At 34.2% G+C, this 15,109-nt stretch overlaps 1 protein-coding gene across 2 annotated transcripts; it reads right to left on the reverse strand.

Annotated features, from left to right (window-relative positions):
* Window positions 1-382: 382 nt before the first annotated feature.
* On the reverse strand, window positions 383-14,886 carry LOC141399709 (uncharacterized). 2 transcript variants are annotated; one of them, XM_073978927.1, is made up of 6 exons: window positions 14,629-14,886; window positions 13,954-14,566; window positions 2,823-3,255; window positions 2,591-2,769; window positions 785-939; window positions 383-691 (listed from the first exon to the last, which is right to left on the reverse strand). In XM_073978927.1, exons 1-6 carry the CDS (start codon window positions 14,804-14,806, stop codon window positions 507-509), a joined length of 1,743 nt encoding a protein of 580 aa, XP_073835028.1. In that variant the 5' UTR covers window positions 14,807-14,886; the 3' UTR covers window positions 383-506. The 2 variants fall into 2 exon arrangements, with proteins under 2 accessions (XP_073835028.1, XP_073835029.1); XM_073978928.1 differs by having other exon boundaries at window positions 393-691; window positions 755-939; window positions 14,629-14,843.
* Window positions 14,887-15,109: the final 223 nt, after the last annotated feature.

Consider the following 15,109-nt stretch of genomic DNA (forward strand, 5'->3'; position numbering starts at 1 on the left):
CGAATGAAAACATTTAAATAAGTTTTGGTCGCGGATTTGTTGTTTTAAATGTGATTTTGTACTCAACGTATTTGGGTAATACGGACGCTCAGAGAGCGTTGTTGTGGTAGAAAGGTGAAATATTTGTGTACGTCCCTTCGTTATTTAGGTTTAGCATTAGAACGTATATTGTGCAGCAAATGTTAAAGGTTAATATAGGTGTACTCTTAGAGAATATACTCTTACTACATTCCTAACAAATCCCTGACATCATATTAATGTAACATTTATGATTAAATTTTAATCGCATAGTTAAATCTTTCATCAAAATCGAAAATTACAAAAAGTCGATTTTTTGTCAAAATGATCGCACATGTTCTAAAGGAGACAAATGACACAAATATACCAAACTGTTTTTTTGTATTTGCTGTATGTAGTTATATAATTGCATATATTTTTATTTTAATAACAACAAGAGATCAGATTTATGTATATGATTTAGAAAAAAAACTGTGCAATCATTACTATTAGTTTGTTTCTTGCGAAATTGTAGATGGACCTGCTAGTTCCAACGGATCTGTCGATGCCAAGTTATGTCGGGCGCTCAAGTTTCGACGGCGATAAATGAAAGTTCCAAAAACAACACCCACAACAAGTATTAACACAACTGTTAAACCAATGGCTAACCCAACAGATGTGGCATGGGCAGTATCTGAAAGAAACGGTAAAATGTTGAAGAGACATTCTTGAAAAAATACAATTTTGGAACTTAAACCTTAAAGTTTTCTTTTGAAACGGAGCCTACCCATTTCCTTGAGTTCCATTGTAAATGAAGATTTCAGATTACTAGAACGAATAATAAACTGGCATTTCCATTGGCCATAGTCGTCTCTATTGATATCTGTAACCTTAATGCCGCAATCACCTTTAGTTATTCCACGTCCATAATATTGTATTCGGCTAAAAAAATAAATAAAAGTATTACATACACGAATTAAAATTGATAAAATATACGCTTATGTATATATTTCTCCTATTACGGTATTATAACGGTATTCTATAATACCACAGCTCATCAGACATATATGCCGTTTACATATAACCGGGTTAACCCAGTGGGTCTGGGTTTCAAATGTCATTTCCATTGTGTATACTTCAAATAAATCCTCATAAAGAAGGTTAACCCTGCAAAAAACTATAATCTAAACGCCGTATTATCGGCAGTGGAGTGGCTTCTCTGACAATGCTTCGAAACTCACAATTATACTGAAGTTATTGTAATACTGTACGACGGGCACTAAACAACCGTCTGGCCTAGACAACACGCGTTGTCGCCAGGTGTCATTTGACATTTTTTTTGGAATCTTTGACGGTTTTTAACGTACTCAGTAGTGCGATTCTCTAACTGATTTTTTGAGTTACCGACAAATGTCGGTCAAATTAAAATGCTTATAATTTCGGTAGTTAACGATATTATTTGGTAAGTTAGCGACAAATAAAAAGTAGTCGTAAAGTTCTACCGATAGCAATCGTGTTGTCACCTTTTATTTGAACTTTTCATTCATAATTTTGCGTTTTAATGTTACCGATTTTTGTCGGTAATTCAAAAAATGTGGTAGAGAATCGCACTACAGGACAGTTTGACATGCGATCATGTGTTGGGTTGTTTTCAGCGGCTTTACAGAGACACCTCCAAAACATGGTTTTGAACGCTTTTTCAGCATCTTCTGGCGACGAAAATAGCTGACCACGCCTTTTTTCTTGATGTGCTGCAATTAAAGCAAGTCATTGAGTTCCCAATCAGTGCTGTATGTCGCATGACCCATCAATTCCACGTTTTGTTTTCTTCCATTAACAAATTTCGTTGGCCGAACGGCCGATTCCTGTTTTGTTTCGGGCTCCTAAGCATAAGCAATATCAAATCTTAGTTGGTGGAAGAAATTCCCAAGGATGCCTCTATCTCGCGGTATATAACATGGCGATCTTGCATTATCCGTTTCTGGCACAACGACCGATTTTGGGCGACCCTCACGACCTTCGTTTTTATGCGAGTGTCGGCTACAATTGAATTCATTAAACCAGTTTTTCATAATGATATAAGATGGCCCTTTATCGACATACAAAGATTTAATTTGATCGATGCACTCTTACCGTGATAATCCACGTCGAAAGTTGTGAAAAATTATAGGACGAAAATGTTCACAAGTAAATTCCATTTTTTTTTTTTTTGCAAAGTGATTTTTTCCATCACTGAAACAGCACAACACATGGTCATATGTCAACCGCTTAGGCTAAAAACTGTCAAACTTTCCAAAAAAAAATGCCAAATGACGCCTGCCGACACTGCGTGTTGCCTAGGCCAGAATGATTTTAGTGTCCCTCGTAACTGCGATATTCTAATTAAGAGAGAGCTTTGCCATCGAGCTTAGATTTTTCAAATGCAATGTGTTGTTTGCAGTGATGAGCATTTTGCACACTCATATAAAACAATTTTTGGATAAATAAAGAGATAAGGTACAGTAGTCTGCAGAGTTTGATCTCCATTCTAAACCACCGGGCGTGGGGATTGACACTATAGCTAATATACTCTCTTTTAATCAGTTGTACATACCCTTTTGTTTTAATACTATTAAAGGTACCCACTAAAAATACGGCTCCATTTGGGTCAATAAAAGCACAGTGCGATATGGGATCATCAAATGGACTTTTGCACATTAATTCCACGGCATCACCACGTTTAGCTTTGACAACTTCAGTAAGGGTTTCGCCATATTTCGACTTAGCCATAACCTAAAAGCAATGTAATTAACAAAAGTATTCCAATCAACTTTTCATCTACTTACCTCGATATTTTGAACGACTTCTTTGTCGTAATCACGGCCTCGAGATCCACATAACCATATACCCTCTATAATTGGCATATTATAAAATGCACATTTTCCATATAGTCGTTGACTGTCAAAACGTATACTATCAGGAATGTAAATGGTGTGGTTTGGATCTCTTAGGTAACAGTCGTGAATTTCAAATGGCACAGTGCAGGATAATTCTTCGATTTGTTTTTTCTCTGAGTCATCAGGTTTGTAAACCTTAACAGTTGTTAATTCAGCAATATTTGACAATTCCGATAGTATAATGTCTGATTTCGATTTGCCGACATAAAACATGCAGCCTTTCGGTGTGCCAGAAGTGGTATAACTCATAATTCGCCAAAGCCCAATATCGGAATCTTTTAGGGGTTTTGGAATTTCCAATTCACATTTTGACTTTGATGTACTAGAAATAAATGATATATTAGGGCCATTATTATATGTGTTCTTTTACTATCTGATGGATTTTAAAACCCAAAATAAACCAATTTGGAGGCATTACAAATATGATCTTTACATTGAAAGTTTATGTCAAGAAGCTTCTCCTTAAAATTCAATCATCACTTTTAACTTTAAGTTAACCGGAACGCTATAAATCTGTTCGGTAAATCCAAACTACAACAAAAGGAGACTTATAATAATGGGGGTAAGTGTGTCTGCGTACTCGATAATTTGTAATAATTATTACAAATTATTACTGAATGTTGTTTTTTTACACAAATGTTCAGTAAAAGAGAATGAATTGACAAACTTGTTTTGAAATTTTTATTACTGAGAACTTATAATTTTTACTGAAAGAATTTTGTTCAGTAACATTTTGTAGCTTTAGGCAGTTGTCAAAAGTTTAAAAAATTCAAATATCATAATCGTAAAACATATTTGGTCTGTTCCAGTACTGCAAGAATCTACTAATTTTCGATAACATAAAGGAAAAAATGTTATCATAGTAAAAAGTAGTAGTTTCTTGCAGGTTCTGGAACAGAGCAATTGTCTTTAGATATTACGATAAGTTCATGTATTGATTGTCAAAATCGCACAATTTGCCTGTGTGACGTAGGCGTCCCGACAACTGCAAAAACAGTTTTAAAATTTTGAATGAAAATCGTAGATTTCTTTTTATTTTCCGTTCACATATTTTGTTTATGTCCATGTTCTTTTGTTTTCAACACATTTCAATTATTATTTCACCTATTTTTACAAAAATGCCAAAAATTTGTCTTCCTTTCTGTCTTTGAAAAAATGATGGACAGCTGGGAGGCAAACGACAAATGTATGTATGTGTTAGTAAATCAGAGTTGTATTTGAAGACAAACTGTCTGGTGTAAACGCCTAGTAAAACTCATCGAACAAAAAACAATAGAATATATTTAAGGCCCATACCTATATACGGACGTATACCCAGGGCGTGTGTGGTGAAAAAAGTAGAACACATGTATTCTTATGAGAACTACCGAAATACGTCGAGCGTATACTTTTTGTATGTTGAAAAAGTTTAACTTTGACAGAACGTTATTGTTTGTATGTGTGTGTTTTGTATTTTAAAAACAAAGGCCCAAGAAAACATGAAATACAATTCATTGCAAAGGAAAATTATTTGTTTTACGAATGAAAACATTTTAGTAAGTTTCGGCCGCGGATTTTGTGTTTTAAATGTGATTTTGGACTCAACGTATTTGGGTAAAACGGACGCTCAGAGAGCGTTGTTTTGGTAGGTTGGTGAAATATTTGTGTACGTCCCGTCGTTATTTAGGTTTAGCAGTAAAGCTATGTATCAGGCCCATACCTATATACGACCGTATACCCAGGGCGTGTGTGGTGAAAAAAGTAGAACACATGTATTCTTATGAGAACTACCGAAATATGTCGAGCGTATACTTTTTGTAAGTTGAACAAATTTAACTTTGACAGAACGTTATTGTTTGTATGTGTGTGTGTGTTTTGTATTTTAAAAACAACCCAGCCAGCATTTTTTGAAAATTTTAATCAAATTTGAGTCTTTTTTGATCCGACTGCACGATTAAAAAGCTGGAATATGAGCTCATTTTCTGATCATAAATGACTCCTTTGTCGGGAGAAAAACGTAACCTTAGGACTCTTCTAAACAAATCAACAAATGAGTCTTCCTCTGCATTAGTTTCGAGTCATTTTTGTCCATTTTCTGATAGTATATAAAGTCTTTTTCGAGTCGTATTTTAATCATTTATTGGTGATTTGTTGATTAATTTGGGACTCTTTTTCGAGTCTTTTTTGGGTCATGTTTATTATCGTTTATGAGTCTTTAGGGAGTCATTTATGAGTCTTTTTATTAGAAAAAGTTTAAAGTTTGATTAAGTCGCTTGTATGATCAGAAAGGGACTCGAAAGTGACTCCTTGTAATGATTAAAAATAGTTCAATTTGAAATACAACAACAAATGTGTAGCAATCACAAATGAATCATTGAGGCGTTTAAAATGTGGCTATTTCTTCGTTATTTATTGTCACATTTTGATCTTCATGAAGATTGCAAAATGCTTAATCAAAAAATGCTCATGCAGGTGTTTGAAAAGTGATTATAATTATGTATCTTCTGATCATATTTTGAACAGATAGGTGATTAAAAACGTATTGTTTTGTTTTATTTTTGCTTGTTTGTAAATAATTCTCATATACACTTTCGACTAAACTTTGATATAAATGTAACGTATAATATTAAGAGTATAGACAAACACAACACATGTTCAGGTTTTGCCAAGTGAAATGAAGAGGCAGTATACTAACCACCGCGCAACATAAAGTATAATTAAAAACATAACAAAGCAGAAAAGACAATAAAACAAAGGAAAGGAACAAAAAAGAATAAAAAGAAAATTTTTAATTTATTTCGTCTAATAAAAATACTCATAAATGAATCCCTAAAGACTCATGAAAATGCACGATTAAAAAGCTGCACGATTAAAAAGCTGGAATATGAGCTCATTTTCCGATCATAAATGATTCCTTTGTCGGTAGGAAAACATAACCTCAGACGACTCGTCTAAGTAAATCACAAATGGTCGCGGATTTGGTGTTTTAAATGTGATTTTGTTGTGGTAGAAAGGTGAAATATTTGTGTACGTCCCGTCGTTATTTAGGTTTAGCAGTCAAAGCGAATTTAGGCCGTAGTCTTCATTTGCTGTCAAATTTTTTGCGCGAAATATCCACAAAAATTAAAAGAAAACTGTAAAGTATTCTTCATAAAGCTTAAACGGTGTTTTGGTCGCGGATTTGGTGTTTTAAATGTGATTTTGTTGTGGTAGAAAGGTGAAATATTTGTGTACGTCCCGTCGTTATTTAGGTTTAGCAGTCAAGGTGAATTTAGGCCGTAGTCTTCATTTGCTGTCAAATTTTTTTGCGCGAAATATCCACAAAAATTAAAAGAAAACGGTAAAGTATTCTTCATAAAGCTTAAATAAAGATGTCTTTATAGAAGAGAAATATTTTTTTTTTTATTACTTAAGTCTATAGATACAAAATCCTTACAGACTAGACTACTAACTAATTATATACAAAAACTGAATTAATTTCAACCGTTGATGTAGAAACTATGTGTTAAGGTATATGATTAATTTTCTTTTTAATGACTCACGATTTTCATACAGATCTATAAGATTATATAATTTGTTAAATTCAAGAAGGAGACGGCGGAGTGGATCGTTGTTTGCATAATCGGATGTAAAATAATTAATATGAAGAAGTGAGTAATTACGTGTGGGTCTGATAGGGGCATAAAAACGGATTCTGTTTAATAGAAAATCTGAAATTATTTTGCCATGAATTACGTTTAAAATAAAAGTTACATTTAGCATTGTCCGACGACTTTTTAATGTGGGCAACTTTATTAAGTTTAATCTATGTTCATATGAGGGTAAAGTTTGTGAATTCCAACCACGACCTCTCAGGCAAAACAAAAGAAACTGCTTTTGGACAGATTCAATGACCTTAGCATGAATAGGATATGCAGGGTTCCAAATAATAGATCCATACTCCAGATTGGAGCGAACAAAGGATTTGTTATTTATTTTTGATTACAAATATGTTTCGACAGCAAATGAAGACATCAGGCCCATACCTATATACGGACGTATACCCAGGGCGTGTGTGGTGAAAAAAGTAGAACACATGTATTCTTATGAGAACTACCGAAATACGTCGAGCGCATGGCACAATTACCCAGGTAGTGACATCGTAAAATTTTGAATATGTTATGTCAAAACTTTCTTTATGTTGTTGGGGAAATTACAACAAAAATAATTTTTTTATAAAGGGATTTGACTTTTCATATTCGATCAGCTGGTGCGATACCACTACCTGGTAGTTCTGCCATGGTCGAGCGTATATTTTTTGTAAGTTGAAAAAGTTTAACTTTGACAGACCGTTATTGTTTGTATGTGTGTGTGTTTTGTATTTTAAAAACAAAAGCCCAACAAAACATGAAATACAATTCATTGCAAAGGAAAATTATTTGTTTTACGAATGAAAACATTTAAGTAAGTTTCGGTCGCGGATTTTGTGTTTTAAATGTGATTTGAGACTCAACGTATTTGGTAGGTTTGTGAAACATTTGTGTACGTCCCGTCGTTATTTAGATTCAGCAGTCAGTAGTGGAATTCTGTAACTCATTTTTTGAGTTACCGACAAAAATCCGGAAAATTATGAATGAAAAGTTAAAATAAACGTATCGGTATTACTTTACTATGACTTTTTAATTACCGATATAATAAGCATTTTAATTACACCGATTTTTGTCGGTAACTCAAAAAAGTGTTAGAGAATCCCACTACAGTTGATATTATTGTATCACCTTCTTTCTTGCACCACGCTATATATTTAGTAACGTTGCATGGGAGTCCAATCAAAATTTGCACACTTACATAAATATATGTACCTTAGGATTATGACTATTTACAACCTAGTATCCCTGTATGATATTTTTATGAGTTTTTACCTAAGATTACATAAAATATTAATTATAAAGTGTTACTGAATCAAAAACAGCTTCCGCTTCCAAAATGTCATAACCGTTTGTTTCTCACTAATTTTATCATCGTATTATTACATATATATCATTTTAACTTTACCCATATATCGACACCTCCAAATAATAGTATGCTAAGTCTAAAAAGTGAGTTTTGCAGGAGAAGCTCTCAAAGTTTGGAAATTTTTTTGAACTTCAGTACTATGCTAAGTCAATATTTGTTTATAACTTCTGTTCGGATCGACCGATCATTACCAAAATTAGATAGAATTTAAGTTAAAGGACGCTCGACACCTACAAATAATAGTTTGCTAATTCTGAAAAGCGAGTTTTGCAGGACAAGCTCTAAAAGTTTGGAAATTTCTTTGACCTTCAGTACTATGCTAAGTAAATATTTGTTCATAACTTCTGTTCGGATTGTCCGATCTTCGTTGACTCTACGACACATAACAGTGGAAGAAGGTTTGCTTTGTTTTGTAAACACTTTCGTCGTGGTTGTGTGAGGTTGCGAAAGAAACACTTTTCATTGAAGTTTTTTCTTGGTTCATCTTTATACTTTGAGCTGACGATTGATGTTTGGGTATAAAATGTTTTTGTTGAAGAATTTATTGAAAAATAACTTCGGTGGAGAATATCCACAAACAAAAAACAAGGAAACTTACCTTACCCCTTGGCGAACAATGCCAAACCTTCTCCACTAATAAATTAGTTGTTTTAAATATTAAAACAACAACAATGCGATTAAGCCAGACTATTTTGAAAAATCTAAATTGTAACAGTTATCCCAATAAAAAACGCCTCAGACTCATTGAAGTCTCTAGACTACAAATCCATAGAGTAATTGCGGAAAAAATTCGATAGAAAGTTACAGGCCTATTTAATGCCAAAATTACACGAAAGCGGATTACATCAAAAGACTCGTTGATTTGTTGTTTGTAGGCCCGAATGTAATAAAAAGAAATACAAAAGCCAAAATATCCCTTCATTTTGTTAAAGAAATAAGAAAATTTTGGTTTGGCAAAAGTGTAAACTTTATTTGACGCGTCAAATTTTGGGTTATTTTGGCAATATTCATTTATTCCCTCTATAGGAACGTTGGAAGGGCCTAATATTTTCTGGATTTTAATTCACCACTAAATACTTAAAAAAGTTGCAATTATATGTTATACGTATAATATCTCTATGTCGGCGTAATAATGCAATCAAAAAATTTTGAGAAGTGGAAACTTTATTTTGACGCTCACTGTATTGTATGAATATTTGATCGGGGACACGAAGCCGATGCGTTGACAGGTTTCGCAAATATAGCGATTATACAACAGTAGGACCGTCCAAAATTCAACAACAAATACATATATAGGTTATCTAATTCATTTAAATTTATTTTTTATTTTCACCATGGGACAACTTTAAGCATTGTCTATAAATTGTATGAAAATCCCTTCAGTCATTTTGTAGTTATAATATATTTAAAAAGTGGGCGTGATCGGGCCTTTAGTTCTCAAAGAAATACGTAAGGTCGGACACAGAACCACTATTGTCTCGTAAATTAATTTTCAAACCAAAACAAATATAACATTTTTAAAAATAGAACATAGGGCAGGTAACCCGCCCCCTCCGAAATTCAACAAATATGTAGCCTATTTTCACTGAGGGCCATCCCTATCCCTAAAAATATCAGGAAAATCGATTAAGTAAGATTAAGTGCCGGTAGAAGAAGGCATGGTTAATTTTTCATTACGTAAAAACCTATGTTGGACTATGACGACCATTTCAAAAAAAAAAAAAAAAAAAACAAGTAATAAAGTATCAGTCGGCTTTGCCGACAAAGATATACCCTCAGCCTGTGTGGATTGAAATACTTTTTTTTTTTAAACTTATGTATTCAGGGGGGTTTTCAAAATTTTGGGCGTATGAACCGACAAAAGTATAGATAGGATTAAGCCTCAAAAATTTGCGGGGATAATGATAGATAGGGCTTTTTATCACACTAGCCTACGAAAAACGTAATATCGCTGTAAACAGGGCCACTAGGTAAACCTTCGGTAAAAATGTCCAATGCATCCTCGATCAGATCCTTAACCACATAAAAATGTTGAACATTTGTGTGGGTGGTACCACAAGGATTGGAAAGATAGAGCCCATCGGAAGGAGTGGACCTATTGACCTATATTCGAAAAAATATTATAATATCCAAAGTGTGGACGAACGCAGTATTCTGTTCGAGCAATTCAGCCACTACATATGGTGCCATAGGGGTTTTTTTACAACTTCCGGGCTGTTTTCTCAAGGAGTATGGACTTACACCTGAAAAATATTTACTGTCGTAATTGAGGCAGCGAATGCAAGTTGCTTCAATAAAAAACAAAGTGTTTCGAGAGCAGGTCTTAAAATGAATTTATCCAAAAGTTTGTGTGGGAGGTACCCGAAGGAGTGGACAAATATAGTCCATATTCGAACCTGATCTATATCTGGAAGATATATTAGGATGTGTAAAGTATTGACCAAATCGGTCACTCCCATCAAGAGTTATCGTGCGCACAATTTTTCCGAACATTTTTGAGATTTTGTGGGGCAGGTACCTGAAGGAGTTGACCGATATGGCTTATCTTCGAACATAAACTAATTTTGCACAAAATATGACGAAGGCCACATTTTGGACCGAATCGACAGATCCGTTCGAGAGCTATCTTGCGCTCCAACCACTACACACGGCATCATAGGGGGTTTTTGTACCTTTCAGGCTATTTTCTCAGGAAGTATGGACTTGCCCCTGATGAAACTTAAAGCGCCGTATGGGGTGCAGAACTTTTCCGAAATTTTGTGTGGGAGGACCCTAAGAGTGGACCGATTGAGTCCATATTGGAACCTCATCTAAGTCTGGTAGAAATTTCACGATGTGCAAAGTATGGACCAAATCGGTTACTTCCTTTAAGAGTTATCGTGCGCACAAATTTTCCGAACATTTCCGAACTTTTGTGGGGGAGGTACCGGAAGGAGTGGGCCGATATAACCCATCTTCGAACTTAAACTAAATTTGGACAAAATATTATGAAAACCAAGTTTTGAACCGAATCGGTTGATCCGTTCGAGAGTTATCGTGCGCTCCAGCCTGCAGACAGACGGACGGACATGGCTAAATCAACTCCAAATTGTCTGAAACACATTTCGTCCAAACATACTTGGGGTCTAAAACCATTATTTCGATGAGGCACATTTTGCCCGTATGAAAGTGTATATACGCTCGTTAGCATAAATGCTGAGGGTATAAAAAATATTCAAATCGATCCAACTGTTTTTAACTGATTTAGCAACAAAATACGTTTGATTTTTATTTGTAAATATACCTACTCGTATACATACATAGGTTTATTCATTGGCCGGCCAACTAATTAGGGGATGCTAAATTCATTTTAATATATTAATCGATTTCACATCTAATATTTAAAGACTTTTATAAGATAAATATTAAATAAAAATTTAAAGTGAAGTGGATATTTTGTACCTTTTGTAGTAGTTTTTAAAAAAAAATTCTGCAAAAGTGGTTAGAAATATAAAAACTTTTTTGTTCTGGAACCCAACTATAAAAGGAAATAGTTACAAAGTAATTGTTGCTAGGCAATGGGCTATTTAAATCTACATGTATACTTAGCTTGTAATAAAAAGAATTACCTAAAAACGTATCTTTGAATCGAATGATATTCATGTTAGCGCCTTTATTATGTGTTAATTAGACATAATTAAAAAAATGAAATTCTGTTAAAATGTTATTCAGTCTTAAGTGTGGCTTTTATTTAAAAATGGAATTTTTAATAAATTCGCTACACAATAGGCACATGCAATGCGGGCATTTCTCATGAGAAGTTTAAATGCAGAATTTATTATCATTTGGCATGCGAATGACATTGAAATGACGTCTGTATCAGCTAATGAACTTCTTAAAAAAAGGTACATACACTGCAAAGAAAATACTTAAAAAAAAAAACTTGAAAGAAAATAATTTAAAACAAAACTATTTGATTTTAAGATTAGTATTAATTTACAGACAGACTTTTGCCTTCTGAGTAAAATTTCCATGTTCTCGTTAATATTACATTAAACGTGAGAATTTAATCTGTATATTTTCTTTGTTTGAAATTTATGGGCTCAAAAACCGCTGAACAGATATATGTATATTCATGAAAATTTCAGAGTATATTACAGCATCGCCTGAAAGTAAAATAGGCTATATTAAATTTTTAAAATTCTGTGTTGATCCGGAGATACAGCAGCAGAATCGGAGGTTCCTCCAAAAATGATTTTGTATGCTAATATCTATAGAACTGTTAACGTATAAATTTGCTAAATTATACTGAAATCGGTTCAGATCTGTATATGGCGCCCGATTTCATGTGTTCGACGTACCAAACACAAAATTGGGAAGGCATTTTGATAAAATTTTGAAATCGCCATATAGTCGGCCCCACCCGACTTTGAAATTTTTGGGAACATTTTGAACGTATCGCCTTTAAAATTAATTTGCGAAAAAATGGCGGTTGCTTTACGGAATATAGTTACTTCTTTTCAAGGCTTGCCGATGTACTGTATATTTTTATGAATTTCGGAGGAGGTGGGGTACCTTCCCCCACCGACGTAGCCGGAGGGAGGCGCGGTGGGCCCTACTGGTAATTTTTTAGACATTTTACTTGCAACAGTTCAAATATTGTCCGCTGAAATTTAAATTTAAAATCCACACTGAATAGCTCAGTATGACAATGGACCCGTGAGGAAAACGCACCTATAACTATAAAGATTGTAAATTGTATAAAAAACAAAACGGCCGGCCAGTACGCGGACCCGGGTCTGCTTGTAAGATTCATAAATTATATTTATTGTTGTCTTATTAGAGCGAAGGTTGTTATTTGAGATAGGTTTAATTAATTGAACTATCATGACCTAAAGTGTTGTATTGAAAAATAATATCTTGGCGAACAATGCTAAATCTTTTCCACTAATAAACTAGTTGTTTTAAAATATTAAAACAACAACAATGGGATTAAGCCAGCCTATTTTGAAAAAACAAATTGCAAACGCTATCCCAATAAAAACGCCACAATGTTTCTAATTGAAGACACTGGATGTAAAGCAGACCAACCAAATTTTGGTGTGTGCATTCGTTGAAATTCGACGACACATACTAGTGGAAAAGGTTTGAATTGTTTTCGCAGACACTTTCGTCGGAGTTGTGTGAGGTTGCCAAGGAAAAACTTCTCATTTACCTTTTTTCTTTGCTTACCTTTATACTTCGAGCTGACGATTGATGTTTGGGTATAACAAGTTTTTTGTTGAAGAAGTTATTGAAAAATAACTACAAACAAAAAACAAGGGAACTGATGAGATTCTGTGGCGAGAATCGAAACTATAGTATTCCCTGCCTTACCCCTTGGCGAACAATGCAAAATCTTTTCCACTAATAAACTAGTTGTTTTAAAATATTAAAACAACAACAATGGAATTAAGCCAGCCTATTTTGAAAAAAAAAAAACAAATTGCAAACGCTATAACAATAAAAACGCCACAATGTTTCTAAAATTATATCTTGCGAAGTCCCAAACTTCCAAACAATAATCTACAACCGTTTCGCTCTGGTGGTTGGCTATTTAGCTCATCAGATGTAAGAACTAACTTAGTAGAATCTATTGTACGAACACTATTGCATATTCATTCAGTTCTTTTAAAGAAATTAAACCCATTATATGTGGAGCACTTAAGCAAGAAGCTGACTATTGTTCAGCACATATAAAAATCAATAGATTTTTATAAGCAGAGCTCTTATTTATTTTTATTTTATTGGTTTAAATTTTTTTGGTGTGGGTGGGTTAAGTTTTTGTTTGCTAAGGGGAGAGGGGAAGTTGCCCCCCTCAACTTGCTGGAATTCGAGAAGAGTTTCACTCACAAGTATTCGGAGCTCTGCTTATAAGTATTGACCAATACCGTTTTTACTCAGCGCTAAAAATAGCAAAATGTAAGATAATTCTCCCAATCAATTGACTATCCAACTGTCATAAAATATATAATATTTAATGAATTTCCATGACTTAATAATTCAATTCTCACTTTTTTTAACTTACACCGTTTGGTAGGCAGAATAATAACCATTATACACACCATCCATAATCAACAGTTCTGTTTTGTGATCTGGCTTTTCAGCTTGACATGAGTACACAGTGCTTTGAAAATCACAACTTATGATTACTGCTTTACTATTCTCATACATTGTCGCATTTGTATTTGGCAGTGAATTGTTCAGAGTATCCACAAATATACGTTCATAGCTCTCTTCCATGCGGCCCCAATTGTAAATATAGCATTCAAACGAACTGCCTGGATGTATTGTTGTATAGAGTTGACAGTCGTGGTATGTTTCTCCATAATACAGATCGACGATTTTACAGTGTTTAGCAGAGTCTGGTTTAGAGCATTTAATTGTTCCCTTGCCAATTTCCATTTGGACCCGAGTATCGAATTTTGTTTTTTGAAACGGCAAAACTTGTATATTAACAGAATCCTGTTCATAGTCCCCATACTCATTTTCTGTTTCGAGGGTCCAAATTGCCGCGGATGCCGATGTCACACCCATTACTCGTATCCCGCATACGTGTTCGTCGTACGGTAGTATATGTTCTCCACGTGTGGTATCCATGGGTTCAGTTGCATTCAGCTCGATGCTCTCTTTGTCACCACCTATTATACATCACAATATTTTTAGTTGATACAAATCACAATATCTGATGTTCACAATCTACCTCTAAATTTGAACCAACAATTCTTAATTGCACCAAAGTTCTTTGGAACATCTAAATAAACCACAAAACCCTCGCCCTCCATTAGATGCAGTGAAGTTGAGGGTCGAATAATGGCATGACAGGTCACTATTATACATAAACTGATAACACAGACAATGGAACCGTATTGCGATGTCATATCGAAACGATCACCTTCTTTATCACCCGGCTATAATAAACTAAACAATTCCGTAGCTCAACAACACAAACAATGGTATTGACTACTCTACCAAATCGCAGGTGATAATCACCAATCGTCGATACTTCACACACATAAACACGTTTGGAAGCGTTAGATTGTTCTTGGAGTTGTTGTCAATCAAATCTAATAATGACAACAAACAAAGCTTTTGGTGTGAATAAAACCTCTCACAGTGTTTTTAAACATAATATTAGTTATATGCGAATATTTCTTCTGATGAGGTTTGAGTAGGTATAAAAA

This window comes from Musca autumnalis, unplaced genomic scaffold (assembly GCF_047663935.1).
Source record: "Musca autumnalis isolate F117 unplaced genomic scaffold, ASM4766393v1 scaffold_3, whole genome shotgun sequence".
In the NCBI taxonomy this organism is placed as follows: Eukaryota; Metazoa; Arthropoda; class Insecta; order Diptera; family Muscidae; genus Musca; species Musca autumnalis.

Coding starts and splice junctions, on each gene's coding strand:
- LOC141399709 (XM_073978927.1), bottom strand. CDS start 14,806: ATGACATCGCAATACGGTTCCATTGTCTGTGTTATCAGTTTATGTATA. Junction 3,256..13,953: donor TATTCTGCCTACCAAACGGT/GTAAGTTAAAAA, acceptor ATTTATTTCTAG/TACATCAAAGTCAAAATGTG. Junction 2,770..2,822: donor AAGTCGTTCAAAATATCGAG/GTAAGTAGATGA, acceptor CATTGCTTTTAG/GTTATGGCTAAGTCGAAATA.